At 42.6% G+C, this 27,621-nt stretch overlaps 1 protein-coding gene across 5 annotated transcripts in view; it reads left to right on the top strand.

The window, feature by feature from the left end:
• Window positions 1-19,093, top strand: part of LOC147103125 (zinc finger MYM-type protein 4-like) — a 180,738-nt gene extending 161,645 nt beyond the window's left edge. For all 5 annotated transcript variants that reach the window (XM_085962449.1, XM_085962447.1, XM_085962448.1 and 2 more), the window contains 7 exons: window positions 6,164-6,267; window positions 6,458-6,629; window positions 7,763-7,914; window positions 11,780-11,894; window positions 13,206-13,454; window positions 15,324-15,450; window positions 15,647-19,093. In XM_085962449.1, coding sequence (XP_085818575.1) covers window positions 6,164-6,267; window positions 6,458-6,629; window positions 7,763-7,914; window positions 11,780-11,894; window positions 13,206-13,454; window positions 15,324-15,450; window positions 15,647-15,857 — 1,130 coding nt within the window. In that variant the 3' untranslated portion in view covers window positions 15,858-19,093. The remainder of the gene's footprint in view (window positions 1-6,163; window positions 6,268-6,457; window positions 6,630-7,762; window positions 7,915-11,779; window positions 11,895-13,205; window positions 13,455-15,323; window positions 15,451-15,646) is intronic.
• Window positions 19,094-27,621: the final 8,528 nt, after the last annotated feature.

Genomic DNA, 27,621 nt, shown 5'->3' with positions numbered 1-27,621 from the left:
CATATATGTGGAAGATCAGATTTAACTGTGGGACCTTCTGTGGGCAAATAGCCTGTTGGCATTCATTGTTTATGCATGCACATGGAGAATAAGCATTTGGATGAAATACTGGACTTTTGCAGCACCTGTGGGATGGAACCACAGCATCAGTCAACGTCATTAGGAGAGAAGAGAAATTGGAAATGGTGGGGGTCCAATCTAAGAAAAAGAATATAAAAATTAAACCAGAAGTCATGCATAGTCTTAAAATTATACAGACTCCTAGAACTATTAGCCTGGATTTTGCAGTCAGTGGCGAAGGGCGCTCGCCGTTCATTACATTTACCCACAGACTTTCTACGGCTTTTGCACTGGAAGTTGCGGTTATTAGAAATCAAAAACAGCACGCCGCCCTCTGCAGGGGATCTGGGACCTGTGAACAGGGCAAGCAACGGTGTGTCTCTTTAACCAATTAAATTGAAAAATCCTTACTGATGCATGCAGAGTCTATACCAGGAAGTGTAAGATAGAAAGGCCCAGAAATTCGGGTCGGGGGCTTCCTGCAGGTGTAAGCCCCCGACCTGCACTTACCTTGCGCGCCGGCCGTTGAGCTGTGGGCCCCCTGGAATTCCGATCCTGGGCCTGCTCCAGCTGCCGGGGCGCAGTGCTTGCGTATCCCAGGGGCGCAGTTAGTTCGATGCGGCCCCTGGGATCACGTGGGCCACGGGGAGCCAATCGGAGCAGGGAATGCTCCATTCATAAGATTGACAGGAAGAGCTGTCAAAACGTATAAATACTACGGCCCCAAAACATCACTAAATCTTCAAATAAATTTAAATAAACATCACATTTTTAAAATAAACTATAAATTACATGAAATAGCTATTTTAAACAATAATTTAAATTTTTGAAAAAAATAATTTTATTTTCTAACGGGGCTAAAAATAAACTTACCTTGCTTTAAAGTATTTAAAAATAATAAACCTGTGGGGGGGAAAAATGTTTTAATTTTAATTAATTCACCACTTACCTTGTAAAAAGCAGGCCTTGTGACTGCTTTTTATATGTGTAACTTCTGGAGACTTACCCTCCCAGAAAAACCTGTTTTTAAAAAAAAAAAACCTAAGTTCGATGCGCACGCGCAGCCTCTCCTGCACACGCGTTCGAACTCTGAACCCCTTCGTTCAGGGGAACGGAAGTGCTGGTTTTCCGCGCATGCACAGTGCATGCAGGAAACCGGCACTTCCATTGGGCTTACGGGTGAGTACCCCGTGCATACTCGCTCGTGGAGACCTGAATTTCTGGGCCATTAGTTAATTCAGTGTCAGATGGGATTGAGAGAGAGAACAAAGAAAAAGTAAAAATACAATATTAATTACATTTTTACATTTTTTAAAGTCTCCAACAATAATTAAAATCTGAAGGAATGAGACTCCACACCTATAAAATTTAATTTTCCGTGCCAGAGGGGTTATTTTGGCAGTAATTAAGACTTATCACGCCGTTAAACATTCACTTACACTTAAATGGAGAAGCTCTAACTTTTTCTGGCATTTCTAATGGGTATCTATCACGTTTTTACCGCAACTTCACGCCCTTCCGTGTATTTTAATGCCAAGTCTCTCGGTGCGATACTGGTATAGCACAGCTTCTGGAGGAGCAGGGCAACTCTGACAGCAACTTCCTGATTTTTGCATTTAACTGCGCGCGTGCAGTCGCCGGAAGTTGCTGTCCGAATTACTCCTTAATTTCCTCCTTTAAGACGCTCCTTAAAACCTACCTCTTTGACCACGCTTTTGGGTCATCTGTTCTAATTTCTTATGTAGCTTGGTGTCAATTTTTTTGTCATAACACTGCTGTGAAGCACCTTGGGATGTTTTACTACGTTAAAGGTGCTATATAAATACAAGTTGTTGTTAATAATGGTGAGTGTTGATAGCCTCACCGTTATTTCTACTGCAAAATCTGGGCCATTGGGTAAAGACAACTCACTAAAATAAATTACAGTGGCGGCCTTTACAGCAAAGTCATGTTCACTATGTTCTCTTGTACCAGGAGCCAGAAGTTTGAGTCTTAGAGTTGTAAACCAAGTTTGTAGAGGATGCTAAGTTAGGAGGAATAAGAAGTTACAAAGGGACATAGACCGATTAATGAGTGGGCAAACCTGTGGCAGATGGAGTTGAATGTGAGGCAATCCACTTTGGATCCAAGAAAGACAAATAGAAACATTTTCTAAATGGTAAGAGACTAGAAACTGGAGGAGCAAAGGGATTTGGGTGTCCGGGTACACACATCACTAAAAGCTAGCGCACAGGTACAAAAAGTAATCAAAAAGGCTAATGGGATGTTGGCCTTTATCTCAAGAGGGTTGGAATACAAAGAGAAGTTGTACAGAGGATTGGTCAGGCCCCAAATGGAATATTGCGCTCAGTTCTGGGAGCCACAATTCAGGAAGGATATATTGGTACTAGAAAGGGGTACCAAAATTATAGCAGGGCTAAAAGGCTTAAATTATGAGGACAGGTTGCATAAACTTGGGTTGTATTTCACTTGAGTTTAGACGGTTGGCAGGTGATCTAATTAAAGGGGAAGAAATTGGGCGAGTAGCGCCAGCTGTTAGCGCCTAAAGAGGCAGTCAGTGGCTGTAGCGCCACTGGCTGCGTCTGCGGCGATATTCAGTAGGGGCGCTAATAGTGGCATTAGGCAATTGCGCTGCGCCGCCACCGATGAAGTCATCGGTGTGCGCAGCGCCCCGTTCGCGATATTTGGTAGCGAACGCCGCAGTTGTGCCGCTCGCTACCCGCGCCTGGTTCACGGGGCCTTACTGTGCCGGCAGCGGCACAAGTTAAGGTGGAGGTGCAGGGCGGCCGCCTGCCAGCACCTCCGTCCCCGGCCTCCTAACCCCCCCCCCCCCCCCCCCCCCCCCGCAGCATTGCCGGCTGTTTCCCGAGAGCCCGGCACTTCTCCTTGGTGCCGGGCTCATTTGCCGGCACTCGCGATCGGGGATCGCACTGTTGCAGGCACCCCCCCCCCCCCTTAACAGTGGGAGGAAGGCCTGCAGTACCGCAGCGTGCCGTGCCGCAGCATGTGGCGCTGCGGCACGTTGCGCTGCGATAATCAGTTTCAGCGCCCTAAGAGGGACGCGGAGCGCCTCGAGCCTCGCCCCGTGTCCCTCGAGCAGCACTGAAACTGAATTTCTGGCGATCGGTATCACTCCGATCGCCGCGCTAAATCCTGCGCTCCGCCGACTTTTGCGCCACTTTGGCGCCCCAACCCAATTTCTAGGCCAAAGTGTTTTAAATGATGATGCAATAGAATAGATATAGAGAAGCTATTTCCTTTGGTGGGGGCTTCCAAAACAAGGGGGCACAATCTTCAGGAAGCACTTTAACCATAATCATCATTTATGTGACTGAAGCTACTATTTGGAATGACCCACTTGCATTTATCCCAATATCTGTAAGAAAAACTTTTCCTATTCTAGTATTAAACATCTAGGTTGATGTAAAGGGAAATGGTTAAGAACAAAATTATCAGGAAATATCATGGATCAGTTCATAATTACATGTGGTCTAGCATATTCGTGGTGTTGCAGATGGTTACTTGATGAATATGTTTTTTATATACAAGACAAGATGATAACGGAGTTCACTTCAGAAGCTTGCTCCATAGAGCCACCGACTGGCTAGAGGCTGCAATTACATTATTACAGGCAACTGTTTACATGTAGGAGTTTCATTCTAAATGTTTACCTAGGCAGTTTCAATGTTAAATGTTGACCTAATAATGTGCTCACTTTATATTTATTTATTTGTGTATATATATATTATATATGGGTATACTTTTCCTAAGATGACGGAGCGATTATAGTTTCATGTTCACCGATTCTTTACATAGTGAGTTCATTATCTCAGCCATGTCAAGTTTGTCAGATGCTTCCTGACAGGAAGGCTAATTGTCCTTAGTTATTCTTAACCTCCTAACAGCTGGCTAAAGGTTAATATTGGTGGAATCTTGGGAGTGAGTCATATATACGAACAATAACAGACAGCAAAAGACCCTGTGGTCCAGCAGCCTGCCCCACACACTTGTGATACCTTGTGTGGGTATCACAATATATATACACTCCACCTCACCTGGAAGTCATGTGACCTGGGAGAGGCGAAAAACCAGACAAAAGCCCAGGCCAATTTTGGGGGGGGGGGCGCAGGGGAGAAAAATCTGTAACATTCCTCTCTGACTGCCCCCCCACCCACCTCAAGCGATCAAAACTAGTCCAGGAGATCACTCTGGACCTGATAATTCCTTTACAGTACCTACCTTTTGTAAGAGGTGATCTTCACACCAATCAGAAACAGGTCCAGCTCTTGAAGGAATTCAGCGAATCTGCATAATCGCACAAGCCAGCAGCCTGTTCCAGAAACCCACTATTCTCTGGGAAAAGAACCACCTCCTGAGCAATGTCCCCCCCCCAAATTTTTTTGGGCTGCCCATTCACAGTTTCGCGCATGCGCAAAATTTAACATTGAAAAAGCCAGTCCCGGGCTGCACAGGACCGGCAAAGGGCCGCGCAGCTTAAAGGGAAAATTTCTCCTGACATCTAACCTAGATCTGGCCTTATATATCCTAAAATTGTGACATCTGGTCCTCCCTAAACTGTTTAATTGGAACAAACTGTCAACTCCGACACAATCTATTCCCTTTATCATCTTGTAAACTTCAATCTGATCACCCCCAAGTCTATGCTTCTCTAAAGTGCAGAGCCCCAGTTCTTTTAACCTATCTTGATTAGATGGTCAATAAATGCGGGTCTTGCCAGCGATGCCCACATCCCCGTGAATGAAAGAAAAAGATGCCTTAAACTGGGAATTAGTCTAGTAGCCCTCCTCTGCACCCTTTCTGAAGCCTCAATATCACCCACCATGTGAGCAGACCAAAACGGGGCACTATTTCACCCAAGCCCTGACCAGCGTCTTGTACAAGGACAAAATAGTATGCTTTGTCTTGTAGGTAATTCTCCTATAAATGCATCCCAACATCCTATTTTCACGGCATTGCTCATGAACCTTTAGAGATCTTTCTACTAGAATGTCCAGATCTCTTTCTTTCTCTCTCTCTCTCTCTCTCTCTCCACCTTCTGTAACGCTTGTCCCTGAAGGGTGTATGTATGTTTAACATTCACCCTGCCTACATACATAACATTGCACTTTCCAAATTAAACATCATTTGCCAGTCATGAGCCCAATCCTCCCAACAGATCAAGATCTGTATGAAGCAGTTGAGCATTGTCTACAGTTCTGACACTGGGATCTTAGTATCATTTGCAAACTTGTAGATCGTACCCCCAACAGCTACATCTAGATCGCTATTAAAAATAGTGAACAGCAACGGTCACAACTGCGGGACACCGCTGGTGACCGGTCTCCAAACAAATCCAAATCCATCTGTAATGGATCAATAATCTTATTGAATGGCGGAGCAGCTCGAGGGACCAAGTGGTCTATTCCTGCTCCTATTTCTTATGTTCTAATTGCTTTCTGCCTGCGGCCTTGCACAGCACGTGTCCCATCACCCTGAGGACTCTCAGCTGGGTATCATTCGGCCTGGCTGCTCTATCTATTTTAAGGTTCCTAATTCTATCTAAAACAATATGTTCATCTTTGTTAATATTACTAGTTTTATTAACTTCATCATTAAATTATAACAGTCAAGCATTGTCTTCAGGAGTGAACATCGATGCAAAGTACTCATACTATTTCCATCATCTCCTGAGAGTCCTTTGTTACTTGTCCTGAAGCATCCTCCAATGGCCCAATACAGTCTTTGACCGTTCTCTGACACTTCACATAACTGAAAAAGCTTTTCCCATTACTTCCACAATTGTCTACAATCCTCTTTTCCATTATCCTTTTAGCTGATCTAATTGCAGCCTTTGTTTTCGTTCGCTGTTCCTTGTACTTAACTGTTTAGTTGAGTATCAGATGCCTTTAGCTTGCTCAGCCTCTTTTATCTATGAGGATAAAAGAAAAAAAACTCTTCTACATGTCCAGTGGCACAGTTGTCAACACTGATTTCACAGGGAGATTTGAATGATGAAAGTTGTTTACTTTTCCATTTCAAACAATGTAAAGACTCCTGCAGATGGTATTTGCATACTTAGCTTTTGATTTAATTTTTGAAATAGCTACCTTTGAATCATCCCGTCGAGACCAAATAGCAACAGCACGGCAGCATAGGGCAATGAAACGTGCAAAGAACAAAGATGGTTTCCCGCAGCCAAGGAAAAGGGTGAGCTTATCCTATTCATTTTGTAATCAAGTTTGATTATTGCATTTGCTTAATGCATTCATACAGCAAATATGCTAACTCACTGGGGAGACACACACAATAATAAGTACAAATTAGCTGGATAATTCTGGCCATTGAACTTTTTTGAGAAGAGCTATAAAAACCATTGTCTTTTCTTTTAACTATTTAGGGAAGGAAGAAATCTATTGTTGGGTACACACGAGATGTTTTACAGGAGCCTGTAACTGGAGGGAGTGACGTGGGTCTGTTTCTAAAATACATGTATGGTGTGAAGGCTTGGAAAAGATGGGTACAATTTAGGAATGAAAAAGGAGATCCCATAGAGGAGCTGCGATTTGGATGTAAGTAATTAGAGGAAACATTTACCTCAGATTGGATCTAAAATTAAGTTAGTTCTTTATTTCAGTATATCACCCAAGACAGCAAAAGGAGAACATTGCAGGCACACTGTTCTTTCAATACGTATGTGCCAAATGATGAGGTATATATCTCTTCATTGTCAAGCAGTCCCTGTCTCATTTCCAGTTGCCAGTGCAGTGGATCTACTTGTTGCCATTTTTGATCTCATTCTTGATATCTATTATTTTCTCCTTTCCCCTTTTTAAGCATCCACGCACCATACCTAAGCCAAGAGAATGGGCTTGCAATCTGCTCCCAAGGTTTGCTAATGCTGCCCTGTAACTGGATAATGTGAGGTTTCTCTCGCATATTATTTTTTCTCTCCGCTCCCTGTAATACTTGAGATTCCATATCTGTTCAAATTTCTCTGTTTATATAGGCATATAAAAAAAGAATTTGCATTCGTATAGGGCATCACTTCCTCAGGATCCCCTGAAGTGTTTTATAGTTCACTGAATCACTTTTGAAATGTAGACACTTGTTTTGTAGGTAAATGAGGCAGCCCATTTGTGCAAAGTCTCACAAACAGCAATGAGATAAATGATCAGTTGATTTGTTTTGATGGGAGTTGACTGAGGGATAAATATTGGCCAGAGCACCAGGCGGACTCCCCATGCTTCTTTGAAAATGTACCATGAGATCTTTTACGCCCACCTGAACGAACAGGCAGGTCCTCAATTTACCGTCTCATCCTTTGACAATGTGGGACTTTAAAACAGTCAGTTTAGATTATATGCTGAAATCCTGGATTGAGGCTTGAGCCCACAACTTTCTGTGGTTCTAAGTTGGTCATCATACGCACAATTAAATTAGGTATGAGTTTTGCTGCACATGCAGTCCAACATTCAGGCTAGTGCCAGCTGCTAGGAGATGCACAGAGAACCTAAGCCCTTTTGTCCCACTAACATCCCAGCCCAGGTAGACACCTCACAGGTTGGGGAATTGCAGAAGTAAACTTGTTGTGCATCAACTCAGTGTACTACTATTAAAAAAAACTCTCTTGGTTTCAATGACCGTGTTTGTTTTGTGATTAGTGATATCACTTTATTAATGATTTACACAAATTTATGTGCAGCTCGACCAATGAAATTAAAGGAGGACATCCTTTCATGTACTGCTGCTGAGCTCAGTTATGGGCTGTGTCAATTTATTCGAGAAGTACGGAGACCAAATGGAGAAAAGTATGAGCCGGACAGTATTTTCTACCTTTGTCTAGGAATTCAACAGGTATCTCACAATATTAACAATACTAAACTGACTGAAATTTATATGGAGCTTTTCATCTCACTGTTTAAAAAGACACGGCGATACCTGGGAGATAGTTATACATAGCCATGTAGACTATTATTTCCTATTATCCGCCGGTTAAATTGTGTTTTGGGGGTAGACCTTCAATCGCTCTAGCACTGATCTGGTGTTAGCAGCCGTGTATTGTACTAAACTGTAATGATTGGGAGAGAGGCAGTGAAAAATTGCATTAAAATTCTACCAAGCCAAAGAATGATTTGCTCCTTTGTTTTAATGCCTTTATTGGAAGAAGACGCAAAGAACTTCCCGGAAATAGTGGAGAACCAAGGCTCTAGCGAGAATGAGGAACTGAAAGAAATTAGTATTAGTAAATAAATAGTACTGGAGAAATTAATTGGACTGAAAGCCAATGAATCCCTTGGACCTGATGGCCTACATCCTAGGGTTTTGAAAGAGGTAGCTATAGAGATAGTGGATGCATTGGTTGTCATTTTCCAAAATTCCATAGATTCTGGAACGGTCCTGCGGATTGGAAGGTAGCAAATGTAACCCCACAATTTAAGAAAGGAGGGAGAGAGAAAATGGGGAACTACAGACCAGTTAGCCTGACATCAGTAGTAGGGAAAATGCCAGAATCTATTATTAAAGACGTGGTAACAGGGCACTTAGAAAATAATAATAGGATTGGGCAGAATCAACATGGATTTATGAAAGGGAAATCGTGTTTGACAGATCTGTTAGTTTTTTGAGGTTGTAACTAGCAGGATAGATAAGGGGGAACCAGTAGATGTGGTGTATTTGGATTTTCAGAAGGCATTCAATAAGGTGCTACACAAGAGGTTATTAAACAAAATGAGGGCTCATGAAATTGGGGGTAATATACTAGCATGGATTGAGGATTGGTTAACGGACAGAAAACAGAAGGAATGAAGGGGTCATTTTCGGGTTGGCAGGCTGTAACTAGTGGGGTACCGCAAGGATCAGTGCTTAGGCCTCAGCTATTCACAATCTACATCAGTGATTTAGATGAGGGGACCAAATGTAATATATCCAAGTTTGCTGATGATACAAAGCTGGGTGGGAATGTAAGTTGTGAGGAGGATGCAAGGAGGCTTCAGGAGGATATAGACAGGCTAATTGAGTGGGCAAGAATATGGCAACTTGAATATAATGTGGAGAAATGTGAAGTTATCCACTTTGGTAGGAAAAATAGAAAAGCAGAGTATTTTTTAAATGGTGAGAGATTGGGAAATGTTGGTGTTTAGAGGGACCTGGGTGTCCTTGTACACGAATCACTGAAAGTTAACATGCCGGTACAGCAAGCAATTAGGAGAGCAAATGGTATGTTGGCTTTTATTACAAGAGGATTTGAGTATAAGAGTAAAGACATCTTACTGCAATTATATAGGGCCCTGGTGAGACCACACCTGGAGTATTGTGTACAGTTTTGTGCTCCTTACCTAAGGAAGGATATACTTGCCATAGAGGGAGTGCAACAAAGGTTCACCAGACTGGTTCCTGGGATGGGGTAGGGGGGGGAATTGTCCTATGAGGAGAGATTGAGTAGACTTGGCCTATATTCTCTGGCGTTTAGAAGAATGAGAGGTGATCTCATTGAAACATACAAAATTGTTACAGGGCTTGCCAGGGTAGATGCAGGGAGGATGTTTCCCCTGGCTGTGGGAGTCTAGAATCAGGGGTCGACCATTTAGGACAGATGAGGAGAAATTTCTTCACTCAGAGTGGTGAATCTTTGGAATTCTCTACCCCAGAGGGCTGTGCAGGCTCAGTCGCTGAGCATGTTCAAGACAGAGATCAATAGATTTTTGAATATAAAGGGGATATGGGGATAGTGCAGGAAAGTGGAGATGCGGTAGAAGATCGGCCATGGTCTTAATAAATGGCGGTGAAGGCTCGAAGGGCCAAATAGCCTACTCCTCCTATTTCTTATGTTCTTATGGCTAATTTTCTTTATAAATACAGCTCTGTGTAATGTACTATTGTGACCAGGGGATGGCATCAAACGTCTTGCTGCTCTTTTTATTTTTAATTAAAAATTTTATTTAAAGGAAGCATTCATTATTAGCCAACTAACAGACTTCTAATAAGAGTTTTACAGCAGTTAAAGATTTAACAAGTAGATTTGTCAGGAGAAGAATAATGAGGAACTGGGAGCGCCAAAACATTCAGATCGGAGGAAATTATCAAGTTTCAATTCTGTTTTCATAAAAGAGAAACCTCCTTGTATAGGTCAGCAATGGACAAATACTGTTTTTAGTCAGTTGATGCCAAAGAATCACAGTCATTGCTTTAAAAGAATGTGACCAGTTTCTGTCTAGTGATGGAACATACCATTTCCCTTGATGCCCCCTGTCCTTTTTCCAGCCAACAATAGGACACGTACCTCCTATGGCCAATGCTACAAAGCCTCTTCACAGGCCTCTGCCAGTTCTGCTCTAAGCAGGTCACCAAGGAATTTTTCTACCCCATGTGGGGACTTGCTTGACCTCTAGTTTGTGCCTTGCTGTACAGATAGAGGTCAGGAACTCAGCAGGACAGGGGATTGAGCTCCGTGACGGTATTTAACATTCCAATGTGCAGCTTCAACACACCAACAATCTGGCAGTTTTAAATGGTCCTCGGCTGCTATTAAATACTGTACCTTACTGTAAGCAGGATCTGGATGGCACAGTCAATTAAATGTTGCCATTTGACCTCTTAGAACTGTGTTGCAATCTAGGCCAGAGAGGTTGTTCATGTTCTCAATGTGATATGAGTTTGCCCATCTTATCCAGTTGCCACAATCTACACTACAAAAGTGCTTACTGTTCAGCATTAATTGACAGGCTTTGTTAGAGGTCAAAGAATAGTTAGTAAATAGTATCACACTGGTGGTGCAGCTGCTCTTCTGATGTAGAGATAGTTTGAGGAGAACTTTACACTGCATAGATTCGTTATTGAATATATAATCCGTTAATCTTTAATGCTGGCATTGAGAGTGAAATGTGCGGAAGGTGTGCCGTTCCCTACTAACGTAAGAACTAGGAGCAGGAGTAGGCCATATGGGCCCTCGAGCCTGCTCCGCCATTCAATAAGATCATGGCTGAACTTCTACATCAACTCCACATTCCTGCCCTATCCCCATATCTTTGACTCCCTTAGTGCAAACATCTATCGATCTCGGTCTTGAATATACTCATCGACTGAGCATCCACCCTCTGGGGAAGAGAATTCCAAAGATTCACAACCCTCCGAGTGAAGAAATTTCTCCTCATCTCCATCCTAATTGGCTGGCCCCTTATCCTGAGACTGTGACCCCTAGTTCTAAACTCTCCAGCCAGGGAAAACAGCCTCACAGCATCTGCCCTGTCGAGCCCTCTAAGAATTTTATATGTTTTAATGAGATCACCTCTCATTCTTCTAAATCCCAGAGAGTATAGGCCCATTCTACACAATCTCTCATCATAGGACAGCCCTCTCATCCAAGGAATCAATCTGACTGTGTTTAGCATAAAGTCACCTGAAAAAGAGAGGGGGAAAAGTTCTTGTCTTTGAGCAGAATGTAATGTTTCATCATAATTAAAATGACAGAAGATGCTGGATATACATGGTATGCAACAGAGCCATCAGCATCTGAAGAGGTAAACGTTTGGGATGGAACCCTCCATCACACTGGTTCCAACAGAGGCCTATCGAATTTTAAAACTGACTTGTCACATACTGAAGGAACTTCCAGTATTTTTATTTCTGATTTCAAGCATTCGGGTTTTCTATCTATAATTAAAATGGCTATAGAGATTATATTTTGAGAACTGTATAATTCAGATGTTCTGCTTTCTTTCAGTACATATTTGAGAACAGCCGGATTGATAACATCTTCACAGACCTTTACTACACCAAGTTCACATCAGAGCTTACGAAGGCTCTGAAATGTTGGCAACCGCAGCTTCTCCCAAGTGGTAAGTGTCTGCACACGGAATCCTTGCCCGTTTGAGAACAGCAGCACCGTTCTTTACTACTTTTAAAAAATAATTAAATAATCTGTCTCTTTACATTGCTTGTACAGTGCCTCAGTCATTTCATAAAGGCTAAATTATTCTTGGGAGTATCACAGCATTAGAGTCTATTGGAGTTATAGCAAGTGGGATTGTAGCTTTCATGTGTACTGAGTGGGTGAAGTACACATTCCATTCCTTTTATATATTGCATAATCTTATAAATGCTATTTTTATTTAAAAGTAGTTCTTTGTTAACTTCTTTGGTCAGAAGGGCAGGTGTTTTCGGCTTTGGAATCTCCATTAAGGGTATCTCTGCTTCACCAGCAGAGGCTTGTATAGTGGGACACGAGTCAAATATCTGTGTTTCTTCCAAATTCGAGTTTCAAAGTGCTCCTTTGACAAGTATGACTGGAAAATTGTAACAAGCAGGGAGGAACATTTATATAGTGGCCACTTTGAAATTCAACCCATTGCTTTCCCTCCCTTACCTCTGGAATTACTTGTGGAAACTTGTCTTCGGAACAATACCAAAAATACTTTTTCTTGAGGAAAAATAAATTATCTGTTCCTTCAAGGAACCAATTTCTAATTGAACACCTTTATTTAAAAAAAAAAAAAATTACAAACCAGATTGTGTCAAAATAAAGGTGATGCTTCATGTAGTCAAATGCCAAAACTAAGTTGTTGTGTACCCTGGTAATATAATTGGGTTATTTGCCTGCTTCTAGCAAGATGGTTACAGGAAGATGCCCCAGAATTACTTTTTGGCTCAATTTGCTGAGAGCTTGCCTGCCAACAACTGAGTCTTGCAAGTATTCAGTAACTCCATATTCCTTCACTCTGATTGATTAAGGAGCTACATATATCCTTGCCTTGTTCACTCAGAGCCCAGATGCTCTGTTTCCCTCGCTGTGTCATCAGCTTGCACTTTCAAGTTCTGTTGCAAAAATTTTAAAAACCTAAATGTGCAGATCCCGTTGGATGCCCTGCCGCGGCAAATTACGGCCGTTGTCTTCAAGTTATAGTCAAAGTGATTCTTATATGAACATTAAGTTTGATGGAAGTTTAATGCAGCTTTAAATAAGCCTCCAACTTTTGGATCTTTATCTTGTGCCAGTTGTGTACCTTTTTATTGAAGTTTTTACATTTTTAATGCACTATTTTGGTGCAATTTACGTTTGGTGAGAAATATTTACAAGAAAAGTGAGGAAATAAGTTATTTTATGAGCAGGTTACTTGTGCTTGATGCTGTACTCACTGTTTTGTCTGCAGGCAAGTTATTTTGTCGGATTGAAGAGGAACATTTATGGGAGTGTAAACAACTTGGAGCGTATTCGCCAACAGTTCTTCTCAACACATTACTGTTCTTCAACACCAAGTACTTCCAGCTGAAAAGTGTCAGTGAACATATGAAGCTTTCTTTTGCCCATGTAATGAGATGTACAAAGGCTTTGAAACATAACACGAAGCTGACCTACCTTCGATTCTTCCCACCTATGTATAAAAAGGACAAAGATATAGGTACAAACAAATCTGTTTTTCTTATGTAAGCTGGCATAATAAGGTACGACTTGATGAAGTTGTATCACAAAATGGATGATAGTTTTTGAGGACTCAAAGATCCAAACAGTTTGTGCTGAGGCAAAAGTAGGGAAAGTCATGTCTTCATGTAGTCTCATGCTTGGTGATCAATCTGTGACCTGCAAGTTAAGTATTACCCATGAACTGCAGCTGCCTGGCTCACAAAGCACTTCTGTCCAATGCTGTACGGCTGATCCTGCAATTGCCAATCAAACTACATTGGCCATTACAGTTATCTGAACCCAGGGTGTAGTTTGTGTACTTGTCCCACCTCCAATGCATATTGCTAAGGAAACAGTGGAATTGGATGTGTACACCACTTTGCCGCAATAACTGTGGAACTCCTTATTCCTATGAGTAAGTGGTTTAAAATTATGATTTCAAGATGAAAGGTCATCGACCTGAAACGTTAACTCTGATTCTCGCTCCACAGATGCTGCCTGACCTGCTGAGTATTTCCAGCATTTTCTGTTTTTATTTCAGATTTCCAGCATCCACAGTATTTTGCTTTTGTATGATTTGAAATATTCGCAACAGTAAGAAAATTCCTCAAATTCAGTATTTTGCATTGTTTATGTGGGGAACTCCCTAGAATGCAGAAGTGACCCACCGAGACACAAAGTTCCGACACCTCGGCTGGCCCTAATGCATTCTCTTGCAGTAGCAGTCCAGCAGGTAATAGATAACTGCACTTTGAACATGGAAAGCAGGCAGCAAGTGATTGTTGACATGGACACTTCGCCAACAGTGCATTCACACTAAGTTTAGTGTTGGTGTGAAGTGGTCTTAGCTTTGACTCAAGATTCAGGTAGCATTTACACTATAACTGCAAAGTTGTTACGATGCTACAGTTAATGTGAACATTCTCCATGACAGCCCATTAAAACATTTGTAGAGAGGTTAATGCAAAGGGATTGATTCTATTTGGTTTGGGAACCTGCTGACACAGGCACTTTCTACAGTAAAATTTGGTCAGAATTTGCACCCTTGTGCATTTCATTAATGTCTTTTGAAATTTAGAAGGCTGACAGTGCAATTTATGAATGCAGATTTTTATGGAAGTTCAAGGCATCTCGAGATGGATAAAGAATGCATCTTTCAGATGCCAAACAATTTAATTGGCAGCTTCAGGGCATCAGATGAAGTCAGCTGCCTGTGTGGTCACCAATAAAAGAGCACAGAAATGAAAAAAGGTGTGGTTCAACACAAATAATAGCTTTAAAGCAAGACCTACTGTGCTTTTACATTTTGCAATAGGGGTGCTCTTCTAGGATAGTAGTTAAGCAGTGTGAGGGAAACCAGCGTATGACAAATGTGCCAAAAAGGACTAATGGTATGTAGTGACTTGTCTTCGCATATAAAACAAAAAACACTTCCAATGTGAACAAAGTATTCTTGGGTTGGGGTTAGACAGACACTTTTTAAAAAAACCTACATTCCACAATTTCTGTGAAAATATCCATTCCTGAGCAGTTTGCCTTTGGTACAACATGAGATTAGGATGAAGGCAGAGGTTGAAGTAAGTTTAAATGTATTTATTTATCTCAAACCCTTTGTCTCTGTATTAGCAGTGCATCTTAATGATTGAGTTGTGTTTTTTCAGTGCAAGTTACCCTGTTGTAATGCCAAGTAACCAGTGTGGTGCTGACTTTTTTAATTTTCCCCATATTTTAAGATTTTCTGTCTTGCTTAGAAACAAGAGAAGTAAAAGGCTGAGAAGAATAAGATCCGAGTCTAAGCCCAGTACCGATGGTGCCACAGGGGCAGAGGAGATACAGTTACATTTACTAATTTGTCTTTCTAATGTAGATAAGCTACAGTTTGGAAAGAGGAAGCGTAGTGATGAGGAGGAGGAAGGTGCTATGGAAATGGCTGAAAACACAGATAATCCACTCAGATGTCCAGTGCGCCTCTTTGAATTCTACCTGTCTAAATGGTACGCAATCAGTTTTCTGGTAACATCAGTCTTGAAAGATGAAATTAAAAGTACACAAAATGAAACAAACTTAATGTTTGCATATTAACATTCTCTTGGATTAATATAAAAATTAAGGACCCTTTATCATTAATTTAAAAAATAGCATGCGCATTCATTACTTCTAACCAGTTTTGTGTTTTTTACCTTTCCGTAGTTCTGAGAGTGTGAAGACAAGACGTGACGTTTTCTACCTTCAGCCTGAACGCTCGTGTGTGCCTGACAGCCCCATGTGGTATTCAACCTTACCAACCGACCCTGCAATTCTGGATGCCATGTTAACCCGTATTCTCATGGTGAGGGAGGTTCACGAGGAGCTTGCAAAGGTCAATCACGAGAATGCTGAAGAGGAAGATGTGTCCGAATGAACTAGATTTTTATCCATTTTTAAGCACTGAATTTTAGAATGCATGTACCCATGAAGAGTAACAGACTGCTAGGAGGATAGCGTACTCTTTCTCTGGGTTGATTTGGTGGGCAGGGAAGGGAGGGTCGATGAACACACTGGTCAAAAAAAAATGATGTTGGTAATTAAATTGACAGGAAATCTTGGTGCTTTAAAATAATTGCAGTTAAAATGATTTTTTGTTAAAAAAGGACAAGTGATGTGGATTTGTCTTTACCCCATGCTGAGTCACTGGATTGTCATTGCTTTAAAAAAAAAAACCTTAGTTTTCACAATGTGTGACAAATTCATTTTTACGGAGAGCGGGAAAGGAGGTGGGGAGGGGGGGCGGGGAAGGGCATGGGAAGCACGCCAAGAAGTATTTAAATGGCAATCGTACCATTTTAGAATGTTACAGCTGAGTTTGAAGGACATATTTTGGATGGAACTCTTTTAGTGAGACAGTATTTCGGCCATTTAAATGTTAACACCTATGAATGAAAACACAACGTTTAGTTCCTAGATTGCTGTTAACCGTGAAACTTTTGGAAAAAAATTAACATTGAACTGCATCTACTAACCCCTTGTTAAAATGTCCTGTGCTCGCATTTCATTTAGAGGAGATCCATGTGCTGTAAGTTTAGGTGTAGATGTGCACATGAGTATAAATTTGTATATTTTGAAGGTGATGGGGCAGCTAAAAGGATGTTGTTATAAGTTTAGGTTCTTGCCGATATGTTTTTGTACATACATTTTAATTACATTTATATCTTTACTGTGTATAAAATAAGTACTTATGTGAAGCCTGGTCAGACTTTACATGCTGCAGACTCATTACATTTGTAGAAAAACCCAATGTACTCCCTGTTATATAATACAGTTTGCATTGTAGTAAACAGGCGTTTGTGTGAAAGTACCTTTTACCTCTACGTTAGCCGAGAAACGCACTGTTCCCCAATTGCATATACAATGGGAAACTTGAAAGTAGTTAATACACTAGATACCGTTTTGAGTTTGGTTTCAACAAAGACAATTTGTACATGGAAATTGCTGTGAACTAGACACATTGAACTTTTTTCATTGTTAAGGGAAGGACTCGGTTATAATGCATTTTCTTTCTGCTTCATTCTATAAACAAAAGTGCACATTTTCCTTTTATTTACAATTCCCCAGCCCAGACGATGAGCAGGCCGTGTGCCTGCTACTGGACTGAAAACTACAACTAGAAGATGCACAAGAGCGATGGAGGGGAAAATGGATTTGTTTTTGATTTTCTCTGGCCCCTTCCTGTGGATACACATCTGGCTTATGCTCTGCCAGGTAAATTCAGTCACGGTCTCAGCATTGAGCCATGTTCAAAGGAGCTCCAATTGGACATTTAGTGCTACAGTACTGCAGCCCTACCTTGGATTCTCACTCCCTTCGAGCATGGCTCAATGATGGGAGCATAGAATCACTGAACTTACCCTTGCCATTTCTTTTGGAACCAGAAAGCAATCACCAATCAAGCTTGTGTCCTTTCACTCCATGGCACAGTGTGTTGGTGAACATGATTTCAATCGATTTTTGAAAAGAAAGCTAACAAAAGTGTATTTTACTAGGGTATAACAGGTTAGGAACAGTCACTGAAAGGTTAGTACCTGGGGGAACTGACTGATATGGGGAGATTTTCCACCTCAGCGCCCCAGCACATGCTAGCCGCACCTATCCGGAAATTGCGCATATTGCGCACCCCTGTGATTTTTCATCCGCTAATCTTAATGAAAGGAAAATCTCCCCCATAATGTGTAGTTTTACCCCTGGATTTGCCTATTGCCTGCATTTAGTCGTGTTTTGTCCTTTTTTTTTCCAGTGAACCTTTAAGCAGAAAGCCGGTGCTGGGAAACCGATGATTTTTCCACTTTTTTGCACCTAGTGTCAGCATTCAGCCTTCCCCAGTTCGGGTATACCATAGGTTAAGATACAGGGTGAAACTCCACTATCCCAACGATGTGCCTTAACCACTATCTAGAAGAGCATCCCTACTGCACAATGTAAATATTCCATTCCCCATCATGTGACCATACTAATTTAGTGTCAATTTGTGCTGAATTCTGAGCAGTATTGTGCTGTGGGCTTGCACTGGGTTGTGACTGCCTGAACTCTTTTCGGGCCATCACAACCAACAAGAGAGAGGAGGCATTCATACCATCAACCTGGGATGGGGTCAAATCCAGATCCCAGAGATAAAAGGATAGTGTTTCTAGCCTATTGCATCACCTCGTCCAACTTCAAGTAGTTATCTTAAAAGTTGCATTACCCCCCCCCGCCCCCCTTGCACGCCCCCAAATCATATAAATCTGAGGGCGAGTAACTAAAAGCTAGTAAGTACATTTTCTGAAATGTTTTCATTTGATAAGGAATGAGGTGAAGTCGAGGGGCGGGGGTGGGGTGGGGTGTGGGAGGGCAAAGAATCACCTAGCTTGGTTTTCAGACTTGGTATGTTTTGCAAACTTATCAGCAACTCTTGAATGTTAACTCCAAGAAATGAATGGTGTTACATAGTGATCAGGCTTTAAATAAAACTACATGTTGCAAGATGCTATAGTTTGTTCCAAATAGAGCCAGCAGTTCTTTTCTAATCATTGAAGAACATAATGCCTTTTAATGGCCTAAAGTAACTGACTGTTATTTTATAATCAGTGCATTTTTCCATATTTCCACTTTGTTGAAATAATATTACAGTGCTATAAGTACATTTTAAAGGGGCACTGTCAACCATTTTTTTTGTGGGGGGGGGGGTGGCAGCATTCAAGCAGGCTGAATTTGTGGAACAACCAGGAACATGCTCGGAAATCCCAGTTGAAACCTGGGTATCTTTTTTCTGTCGGGATCATGGTCCTGCAGGAATTTTATTTCTTTCGCACAGTACTACCTTTTTAAAAAAAAAAAAAAAAATATATATATATATTCTTTTCAAAAGGTAACAGACTGTGATCATGTCGTGGGTCATTTTTTTTACACTTCTATTCGCAAACCTGGTTTAAAGTACAAGTCATTGTACCAAACGACTATGCCCCTTTAATAAAATATTTATCAGTTAGAACTTCAGAATTCAGCTGCTGTCATTTATGAGCCTTTTTAAAGTTTTTAGTCAAACCTTAATTCAACTTATGGTCAATGAACAAAAATAAGTGAATATTTATGTTACCTGAATAAAAAAAACTTTTTTTTAATCTACAGCCATTTGCATTCATTACTGCTTGGATGTGTCTTACAGTTTGATTGTTATCGTCTGTTGTATGTTAAAACTAATGTAGAAAATCTTCCATTGTAATTAAACGGAATGATATCAGTAATGTTTGTCATGCCCTCTTGAGGCCAAGGTAAATCCTGCCAGTGTTTTAAAGAGAAAATTGGTCTTGTACAGGTAATACTGGGCCATTTGTGAACATATTAAGTTCATCAGCAGTGGGAATTGTAATAAATGGGAGATATGCAAATTACTAGAATGTCCCTTTTTTTAAAAAAAAAGGAAGAAATTTTGTCACAGAAAAACTTTACGGTACATCGAATCATAGACCTTACTCTTAAGTTTTGTAGCCAAATGATTTATTGATGACTACCCAGGCGTGACTAAAAGTTTCCAATTTTTCCGTAGTTGGCTAAAAAACAGAAATTGCAGCTGGATGAGGCAGCAGTACCTTCCAACATGTACAGTGATGTCCTAATTTGATCACTAAAGGGCAGAACATTTCAGTTTCAATTATTAACGTCATTTGAAAAAATATTACAAAATTAGTGAATTTACAAGAACATGTGCTAAGCTTGAAAACCTTGGACAGTGATTTTTTAGGTGTAAAATTACTTCTGATTTTCACAGTAATTAACATTTCAGAAAATGACATCCCTCATTTCAAAAGTATAAGCTTTTTGTAATGTACAGATATTGAGAGTACTGCAGTGCCCATTAGAGAATAACCTGTAAGGTTCTGTGATGTGACTTTCTCCTGTAGCATTTGTAAGTCACATTGTTTTATATGCCACCTTTTTGACCAGCTTTTGGTCACCTCTCCTCCAATAACTCCTTTTTGATTACACTTCTGTTAAGTGCTTTGGGCCATTTTTCTATGTTAAAGGCGCAATATAAATGGCAGCAGGTGTTGCTTACAGCTTATTTACTGTCCATTCCATGAATCTTTCCCTAGGTGCGACCAATTATAAAGCCAAGCATCAGAACTTTCAATCACAGGTATGCTGTTTGGTTGGGGGGGTGGGGATAAGGTGCGTAAATATATCCCTACAGAGTGGAAAAAAATCTGAGGTTTACCCCAAGTCATGCATATTAGCAGCTGGTAACTGAAGGCTATTGACCAAGTTCTGGGGACAGATCATTTGCATTTTCTCATTTCCAATATCGATGGCATTGAGAATCCTAAAAGCAGGACAGAAATGACAAGAACAGGAACAACCTTCATTAATATAGTGCCTTTAACATTGAGGCACCTTGGGATGTTGTTCTCCGAGGTCTGAGGAAAACATTCTGAGCTAAAGAAGCAGAGATTAGGAAAGGTGAGCAAGAGCTTGGTCAGAGATGGGTTTTAAGGAGGGTGTAAAGGTAGAGGGGTTTAGAAAGGAAATTACTGCAAGTGAGGGTTACATGCTTGAAGGGCTGCCAATGATGGGGCGAAGGGAAGAGGCGCCACAAAATGATGGACAGTTTGGTGGGTGGGTTGGGGTGGATGGACAGGGACGTATGCTTGGAAATTACCAAAATAGGGCGGTCAATACCATAGATTTAAAGGCAAGAACAAGAATTGAAAATTTGAGGTGTTAGATTGGGAACTGATGTAGGTTAGCAATGACAGGAGTGATGGACAATTGAGGCTTGATGTTTTGGACAGATTGACATTTACAGAGCATGGTGGATGGGAGGTCATGAGAGCATTGTAATAATTAAACCTGGAGGGGATAGAGATATGGATGTGGGTTTCAGTGGTAGACGGGTTGAGGTAGGTGGCGGAGGCAGGCAATGGTACGGAAGTATGCAGTCTTTGTAATTGCAGGAATATGGGGTCAGAAATGGCACTGGTCGACTAGAATGCCAAGGTTACAGTCTGGTTCAGTGGTCGGGAAAAGGTGGTGGAGTCAGTGGCTAAGGAGCAGAGTTTGTAGTTGTAGCCAAAGATGATGGCATTGGTCTTTCAAATGTTTTTGGAGCAAGTTAAAACTCATCTAAGACAGTTTAACAAAAATAAATTAGTGGTCACTGGCTATATAGCAAAGGAAGATATTCTCTTGATCCATAATTTAATTTATTTTTTAAATTATAATTTTTATCATAATGGAGAAATTTGACGTTCTACAAATATAAACATTAGTTTTTCAGGGCCAGAACGTTTGTTTAACAGTCAAGCCCCCAGTTACACCTATCCCAACAGTCAAGCCCCCAGTTACACCTATCCCAACAGTTAAGCCCCCAGTTACACCTATCCCAACAGTTAAACCCCCAGTTACACCTATCCCAACAGTTAAACCCCCAGTTACACCTATCCCAACAGTCAAGCCCCCAGTTACACCTATCCCAACAGTTAAACCCCCAGTTACACCTATCCCAACAGTTAAACCCCCAGTTACACCTATCCCAACAGTCAAACCCCCAGTTACACCTATCCCAACAGTTAAACCCCCAGTTACACCTATCCCAACAGTCAAGCCCCCAGTTACACCTATCCCAACAGTTAAACCCCCAGTTACACCTATCCCAACAGTTAAACCCCCAGTTACACCTATCCCAACAGTTAAACCCCCAGTTACACCTATCCCAACAGTTAAACCCCCAGTTACACCTATCCCAACAGTTAAACCCCCAGTTACACCTATCCCAACAGTTAAACCCCCAGTTACACCTATCCCAACAAGGCTAAACATTTAACAGCGACATTACTGCACAAAAGCCCAATTTTCCGTTAGTTTCATTGATTTCACTGATTGCCGGCTATGGGGGGGATAGGGTCCACAGCGCGGCCAGAGTCGGAGCAGTGAATGACTGACCGCGACTTCAGCATTTCCGTGTTTAGATGCGCTTGCACTAAATCCTGAAGTTGCGGTCAGTTTCAGAGGGGTAAGTTCGCCGTCATTACCCACTGCAAATTCCAAGCCAATGTTTATCAAGGGAGCAGCCCACTGATCAACAATTTAATCCTATTGAAATGTAGAGAAAAATCTATAAACGGAACAAATGTCAGCCCTGTTCCAAGTGTTTAGGTATATGAGAGTAAATGAAAATGATTTCTTGGGTAACAGTGTGCTATGATTGATACGTGCTGTGGTGAGCTGACCGGACAACAATTATTGAAGAGCCAATTATTGTAGTTTATGGCTGACCCCGACACTTAATTCTTCAAGCTAAAAAATTATCAATGTAATAATGCACTCAAGAAACTGGCAGATTGACCAATCTCATTCTTCAAGCAGCCTTCCGTGCTTGGTTCCATGGAGCTATACAACCAGTAATCATTATTTTTATACCAACAACAAATTGCATTTATGTAGTTAGTGCCTTTTACTGTAGAAAAACATCCAACGTGCTTCACTGAGACATAATTAAAAAAAAAAAAAAAAAAATTTAGGTAGGGGTGATGAAAATCTTGGTCAAAGGTGTGTTTTAAGGAGGAGAGGGAGGCCGGAGGTGATTAGAGAGGAAATTCCAGAGCTTGGGACCTAGGCAGTTGAAGGCGCACCCACCGATAGTGGAGTGAGGAGAGCAGGGATAAGCAGGAGGCCGGAGTCAGATGAATGGAGCCATCAGTGGCGGTTGTAGGGTTGGAGGAGGTTAGAGAGAGGGAGGTGCAAGGCCATGAAGGAATGGAAACACAAGGATCAGAGTTTTAAATTTGAGGTGTTGAAGGATTGCGAGCCAGTGTAGGCTCGGGGTGATGAGCAAGTTGGACGTGTTGAGAGAAGATAACGAGCAGCAGAATTTTGGATGAGCTGAAGTTTACAGAGGGTGGAGGAGGGGAAGCGGTCAGCAGAGCATTGGAATAGTTGACTCTGGAGGTGACGAAGCCATGGATGAGGGTCTGAAACTCAACTCTGCTAAATCGGCCGCTGAGTTTGCAAACAGTCTGGTTCAGTCCTTGGGAAGTGGAATAGAATCTGGCAAGGTATGAAGTGTGGGGTGAGGTCCAAAGATGATGACTTCAGTCTTCCCATTGTTTAGCTGAAGGAAATTTTAAGACTGTATATCGAACAAGCCGTCTCACATAAGAACATAAGAAATAGGAGCAGGAGTAGGCCAATCGGCCCCTCGAGCCTGCTCCGCCATTCAATAAGATCATGGCTGATCTGATCCTAACTGCCAATCTACTATCACAGAACCATCTCCTGAATCTAACAATGAGACACACGAAATAGGAGCAGGATCAGGCTACACGGCCCCTGGGCCCGCTCCGCTACCCACAGGGCCATGACCGATCCGAACCTAGACTCATGTCCAAATTCCTGCCCGCTCCCCATAACCCTTAATTCCCTTTACTTCTAGGAAACTGTCTATTTCTGTTTTAAATTTATGTAATGATGTAGCTTCTACAGCTTTTTGGGGCAACATATTCCATGGACCTACCACCCTCTGAGTGAAGTAGTTCCTCCTCATCTCAGTTTTGAAAGAGCAGCCCCTTATTCTAAGACTATGCCCCCTAGTTCTAGTTTCACCCATCATCGGGAACATCCTCACTGCATCCACCCGATCCAACCCCTTCACAATCTTATGTTTCAATAAGATCGCCTCTCATTCTTCTGAACTCCAATGAGTAGAGTCCCAATCTACTCAACCTCTCCTCATATGTCCATCCCCTCATCCCCGGGATTAACCGAGTAAACCTTCTTTGTACTGACTCGAGAGCAAATATGTCCTTTCTTAAGTATGGACACCAAAACTGTACGCAGTATTCCAGGTGCGGTCTCACCAATACCTTGTACAACTGAAGCAATACCTCCCTATTTTTATATTCTATCCCCCTAGCAATGAAAGCCAACATTCCATTGGCCTTCTTAATCACTTGCTGTACCTGCATACTAACCTTTTGAGTTTTGTGCACCAGGACCTCCAGATCCCTTTGTACTTCAGTACTTTCCAGTTTCTTGCCATTAAGATAATAACTTGCTCTACGATTTTTCCTGCCAAAGTGCATAACCTCACACTTTCCAGTATTGTATTCCATCTGCCAAATCTCTGCCCACTTACTTAGCCTGTCGATGTCCCCTTGCAGGTTTTTTATGTCCTCCTCACTCACTACTTTCCCTCCCATCTTAGTATCATCTGCAAACTTTGATATGTTACACTCGGTCCCCTCCTCCAAATCGTTAATATAGATTGTAAAGAGTTGGGGACCCAGCACTGACCCCTGCGGAACACCACTAGTTACTGATTGCCAGTCTGAGAATGAACCATTTATCCCAACTCTCTGCCCTCTGCCCAACTCACTGCACACAGGCAGTGGAGAATTTGAGAGAGGCGATGGAGAGATAGAGATGGGTGTCATTGGCATCCACAGGTTGAGATATATGCAAATGATGAAAACATTAAGCGTTTAATTGGGGGAAAAAATCAAAAGGGGAGGTCTGTGAGCGGGTGGAAGGCATACACCGAGCACGATCTCTGCATAAATTAAAGTACCTCAGTGCGTTCACCCCTTCTGCTTGAAAACAGGAGATTGACATCACTCCCACCATTGAGAGCCCGCACAGCCCCGCTCACTTTATTGATCGACCGCAGTGCAGTTTGGGCTCACGTGGCTCCTCATTTGAACCCATACATATTCGAGGACGAGTTTCCTGAATTGGGGACTCCTCCGGGGACACAGTCCTTCATCTGGGGAATGTCCCCGGAAAACGGAGACATATGGTCACCCTCGTGTAAATGGGAATAGCAGAATCATCACCAACAGCTGCCGTCCAAAAAAATGGGGGCAGAGGTTATGATCTGAAATTATTGAATTCGATGTTGAGTCCAGAAGGCTGTAAAGTGCCTAATCGAAAGATGAGCTGCTGTTCCTCGAGCTTATGTTGAGCTTCATTGGAACAGTGTCGGAGGCCGAGGGCGGAGAATTAAAACGAAAGGCGACCGAAGCTCGAGATCACGCTTGCGGACTGGATGGAGGTGTTCCGCCTTCTCCTGTCTACCACCCTATCACAGACACTCCCTTTTGTTTTTTCACCACCCCCCACCTCCTGCCTTTCCCTGCTTCTGTACTTGCTTAAAACCTGTTTCATCAGAAATGGCAAAAGTTAGAAATGTAAGGTCATCGACCTGAAACATTAACTGTTTCCCTCTCTCCACAGATGCTGCCTGACCTGAGTATTTCCAGCATTTTCTGTTTTTATTTCAATGCACGTACTATTTCTATTCAAAGAGCAAAATACTTCAGCTGCTGGAAATCTGAAACAAGAACTGAAAATACTGGAAACACGCAGCAGGTCAAGCAGCATCTGTGGAGACAACAGACAGGATATTTCAGATATGGATAGCAAATTACTGCGGATGCTGGAAATCCGAAATAACAGAAAACGCTGGAGAAACTCAGCAGGCCAGGCAGCATCCGTGGAGAGAGAAACGGAGTTAACGTTTCACGTCGAAGACCCTTCGTCAGAACTGGGGGGAAAAAGCAGGAAAAGGGATAGATTTTAAAGCAAGTGGGGGCTGGGGAAAGGGGGAGGCGATGAAAGAACAAAAGGGAAGGTCAGAGATAGGATAGAAAGCAGGAGAGATTAAGAGACATCAAGAGATATTCAAGGAACAAAGGATGGCTCTAGATGAAGTGTGAATGGCCCTAGCGGAATGAAGGACAGCTGCCATGTGGGAGAGAAGAAAAAAGCCCAGACGAAAGTGTGGATTAAAAAAAAGAAAGGGGAAAATATACATATATATATGTGTGTGTGTGTGTGATAGGAGCCGAGGTTATGATCTGAAATTGTTGAACTCTATGTGGAGTCCAGAGGGCTGCAGAGTGCCTAATCGAAAGATGAGGTGCGGTCACCCAATCTGCGTTTGGTCTCCCCAATGTAGAGGAGACCACATTGTGAGCAGCGAATACAGTATACTAAATTGCAGGAAGTACAAGTAAATCGCTGTTTCACCTGGAAGGGGTGTTTGGGGCCCTGGACAGTGGGAAAAGGGGAGGTATAAGGGCATGTGTTGCATCTCCTGCGCTTGCACGGGAAGGTGCTGGGCGAAGGAAGGGATGCGGGGGGTGGCAGAGGAGTGGACTAGAGTGTCGCGGAGGGCGCGATCCCTACGGAATGCTGAAAGGGGAGGTGAGGGGAAGATGCGTCTGGAGATGGCGGAGGATGATTCGTTGAATGTGGAGACTTTGTTCCAGTCCTACTCTGGTCCCCTCCCTCACCTCTTTTTCCGGTCCATTGATGACTGTATTGGTGCCGTCTCCTGCTCGCGCCCTGAACTAGAAAATTTAATTCACTTTGCTTCCAATTTCCACCCTTCCCTCACCTTCACATGGTCCATCTCCGACTCTTCCCTTCCCTTCCTCGACTTCTCCGTCTCCATCTCTGGGGATAGGTTATTGACAAACATTCACTACAAGCCCACTGACTCCCACAGCTACCTGGACTACACTTCCTCCCACCCCACCTCCTGTAAGGGCTCTATTCCATTCTCACAGTTTCTCCGTCTCTGCCGCATCTGCTCCGACGATGCCACCTTCCACACCAGTGCTTCTGACATTTCTTCCTTTTTCCTCAACCGAGGATTCCCCTCTACCGTGGTTGACACGGCCCTCGACCGTGTCCGTTCTATCTCCCGCACTTCTGCCCTCACCCCTGCCCCTCCCTCCCGGAACCACAATAGAGTTCCCCTTGTCCTCACCTTTCACCCCACCAGCCTCCACATTCAATGGATCATCCTCTGCCATTTCCGCCACCTCCAGCGTGATCCCACCACCAAACGCATCATCTCCTCACCTACCCTTTCGGCATTCCGCAGGGACCGCTCCCTCCGTGACACCCTAGTCCACTCCTCTACCACCCCCAGCAGCCCTTCCCCTTCGCCCAGCACCTTCCCGTTCAAGCGCAGGAGATGCAACACCTGCCCTTATAGCTCCCCCCTTCCCACTGTCCAGGGCCCCAAACACCCCTTCCAGGTGAAACAGCGATTTACTTGTACTTCCTGCAATTTAGTATACTGTATTCGCTGCTCACGATGCAGTCTCCTCTACATTGGGGAGACCAAACGCAGATTGGGTTAGCGCTTTGCGGAACACCTCCGTTCAGTCCGTAAGGGGGACCCCGAGCTCCCGGTGGCCTGTCACTTTAATTCACCGCCCCATTCCCACTCAGACCTCACCATCCTCGGCCTCTTGCACTGTTCCACGGAAGCTCAGCGTAAGCTCGAGGAACAGCACCTCATCTTTCGATTAGGCACTCTACAGCCCTCTGGACTCAACATAGAGTTCAACAATTTCAGATCATAACCTCGGCCCCTATCAGACATATATATATATATTTTCCCCTTTTTTTAATCCACACTTTTGTCTGGGCTTTTTTCTTCTCTCCCACATGGCAGCTGTCCTTCATTCTGCCAGCGCCATTCACACTTCATCTTGAGCCATCCTTTGTTCCTTGAATATCTCTTGATGTCTCTCAATGTCTTTTATTTCCCCTATGCTTTCTACCCTACCTCTGACCTTCCCTTTTGTTCTTTCATCCCCTCCCCCTTTTCCCAGCCCCCATTTGCTTTAAAATCTATCCCTTTT

This window comes from Somniosus microcephalus, chromosome 20 (assembly GCF_052327205.1).
Source record: "Somniosus microcephalus isolate GS21.2 chromosome 20, FLI_Smic_1.0, whole genome shotgun sequence".
NCBI lineage: Eukaryota > Metazoa > Chordata > Chondrichthyes > Squaliformes > Somniosidae > Somniosus > Somniosus microcephalus.
This window is presented reverse-complemented; position numbering and strand designations above follow the sequence as displayed.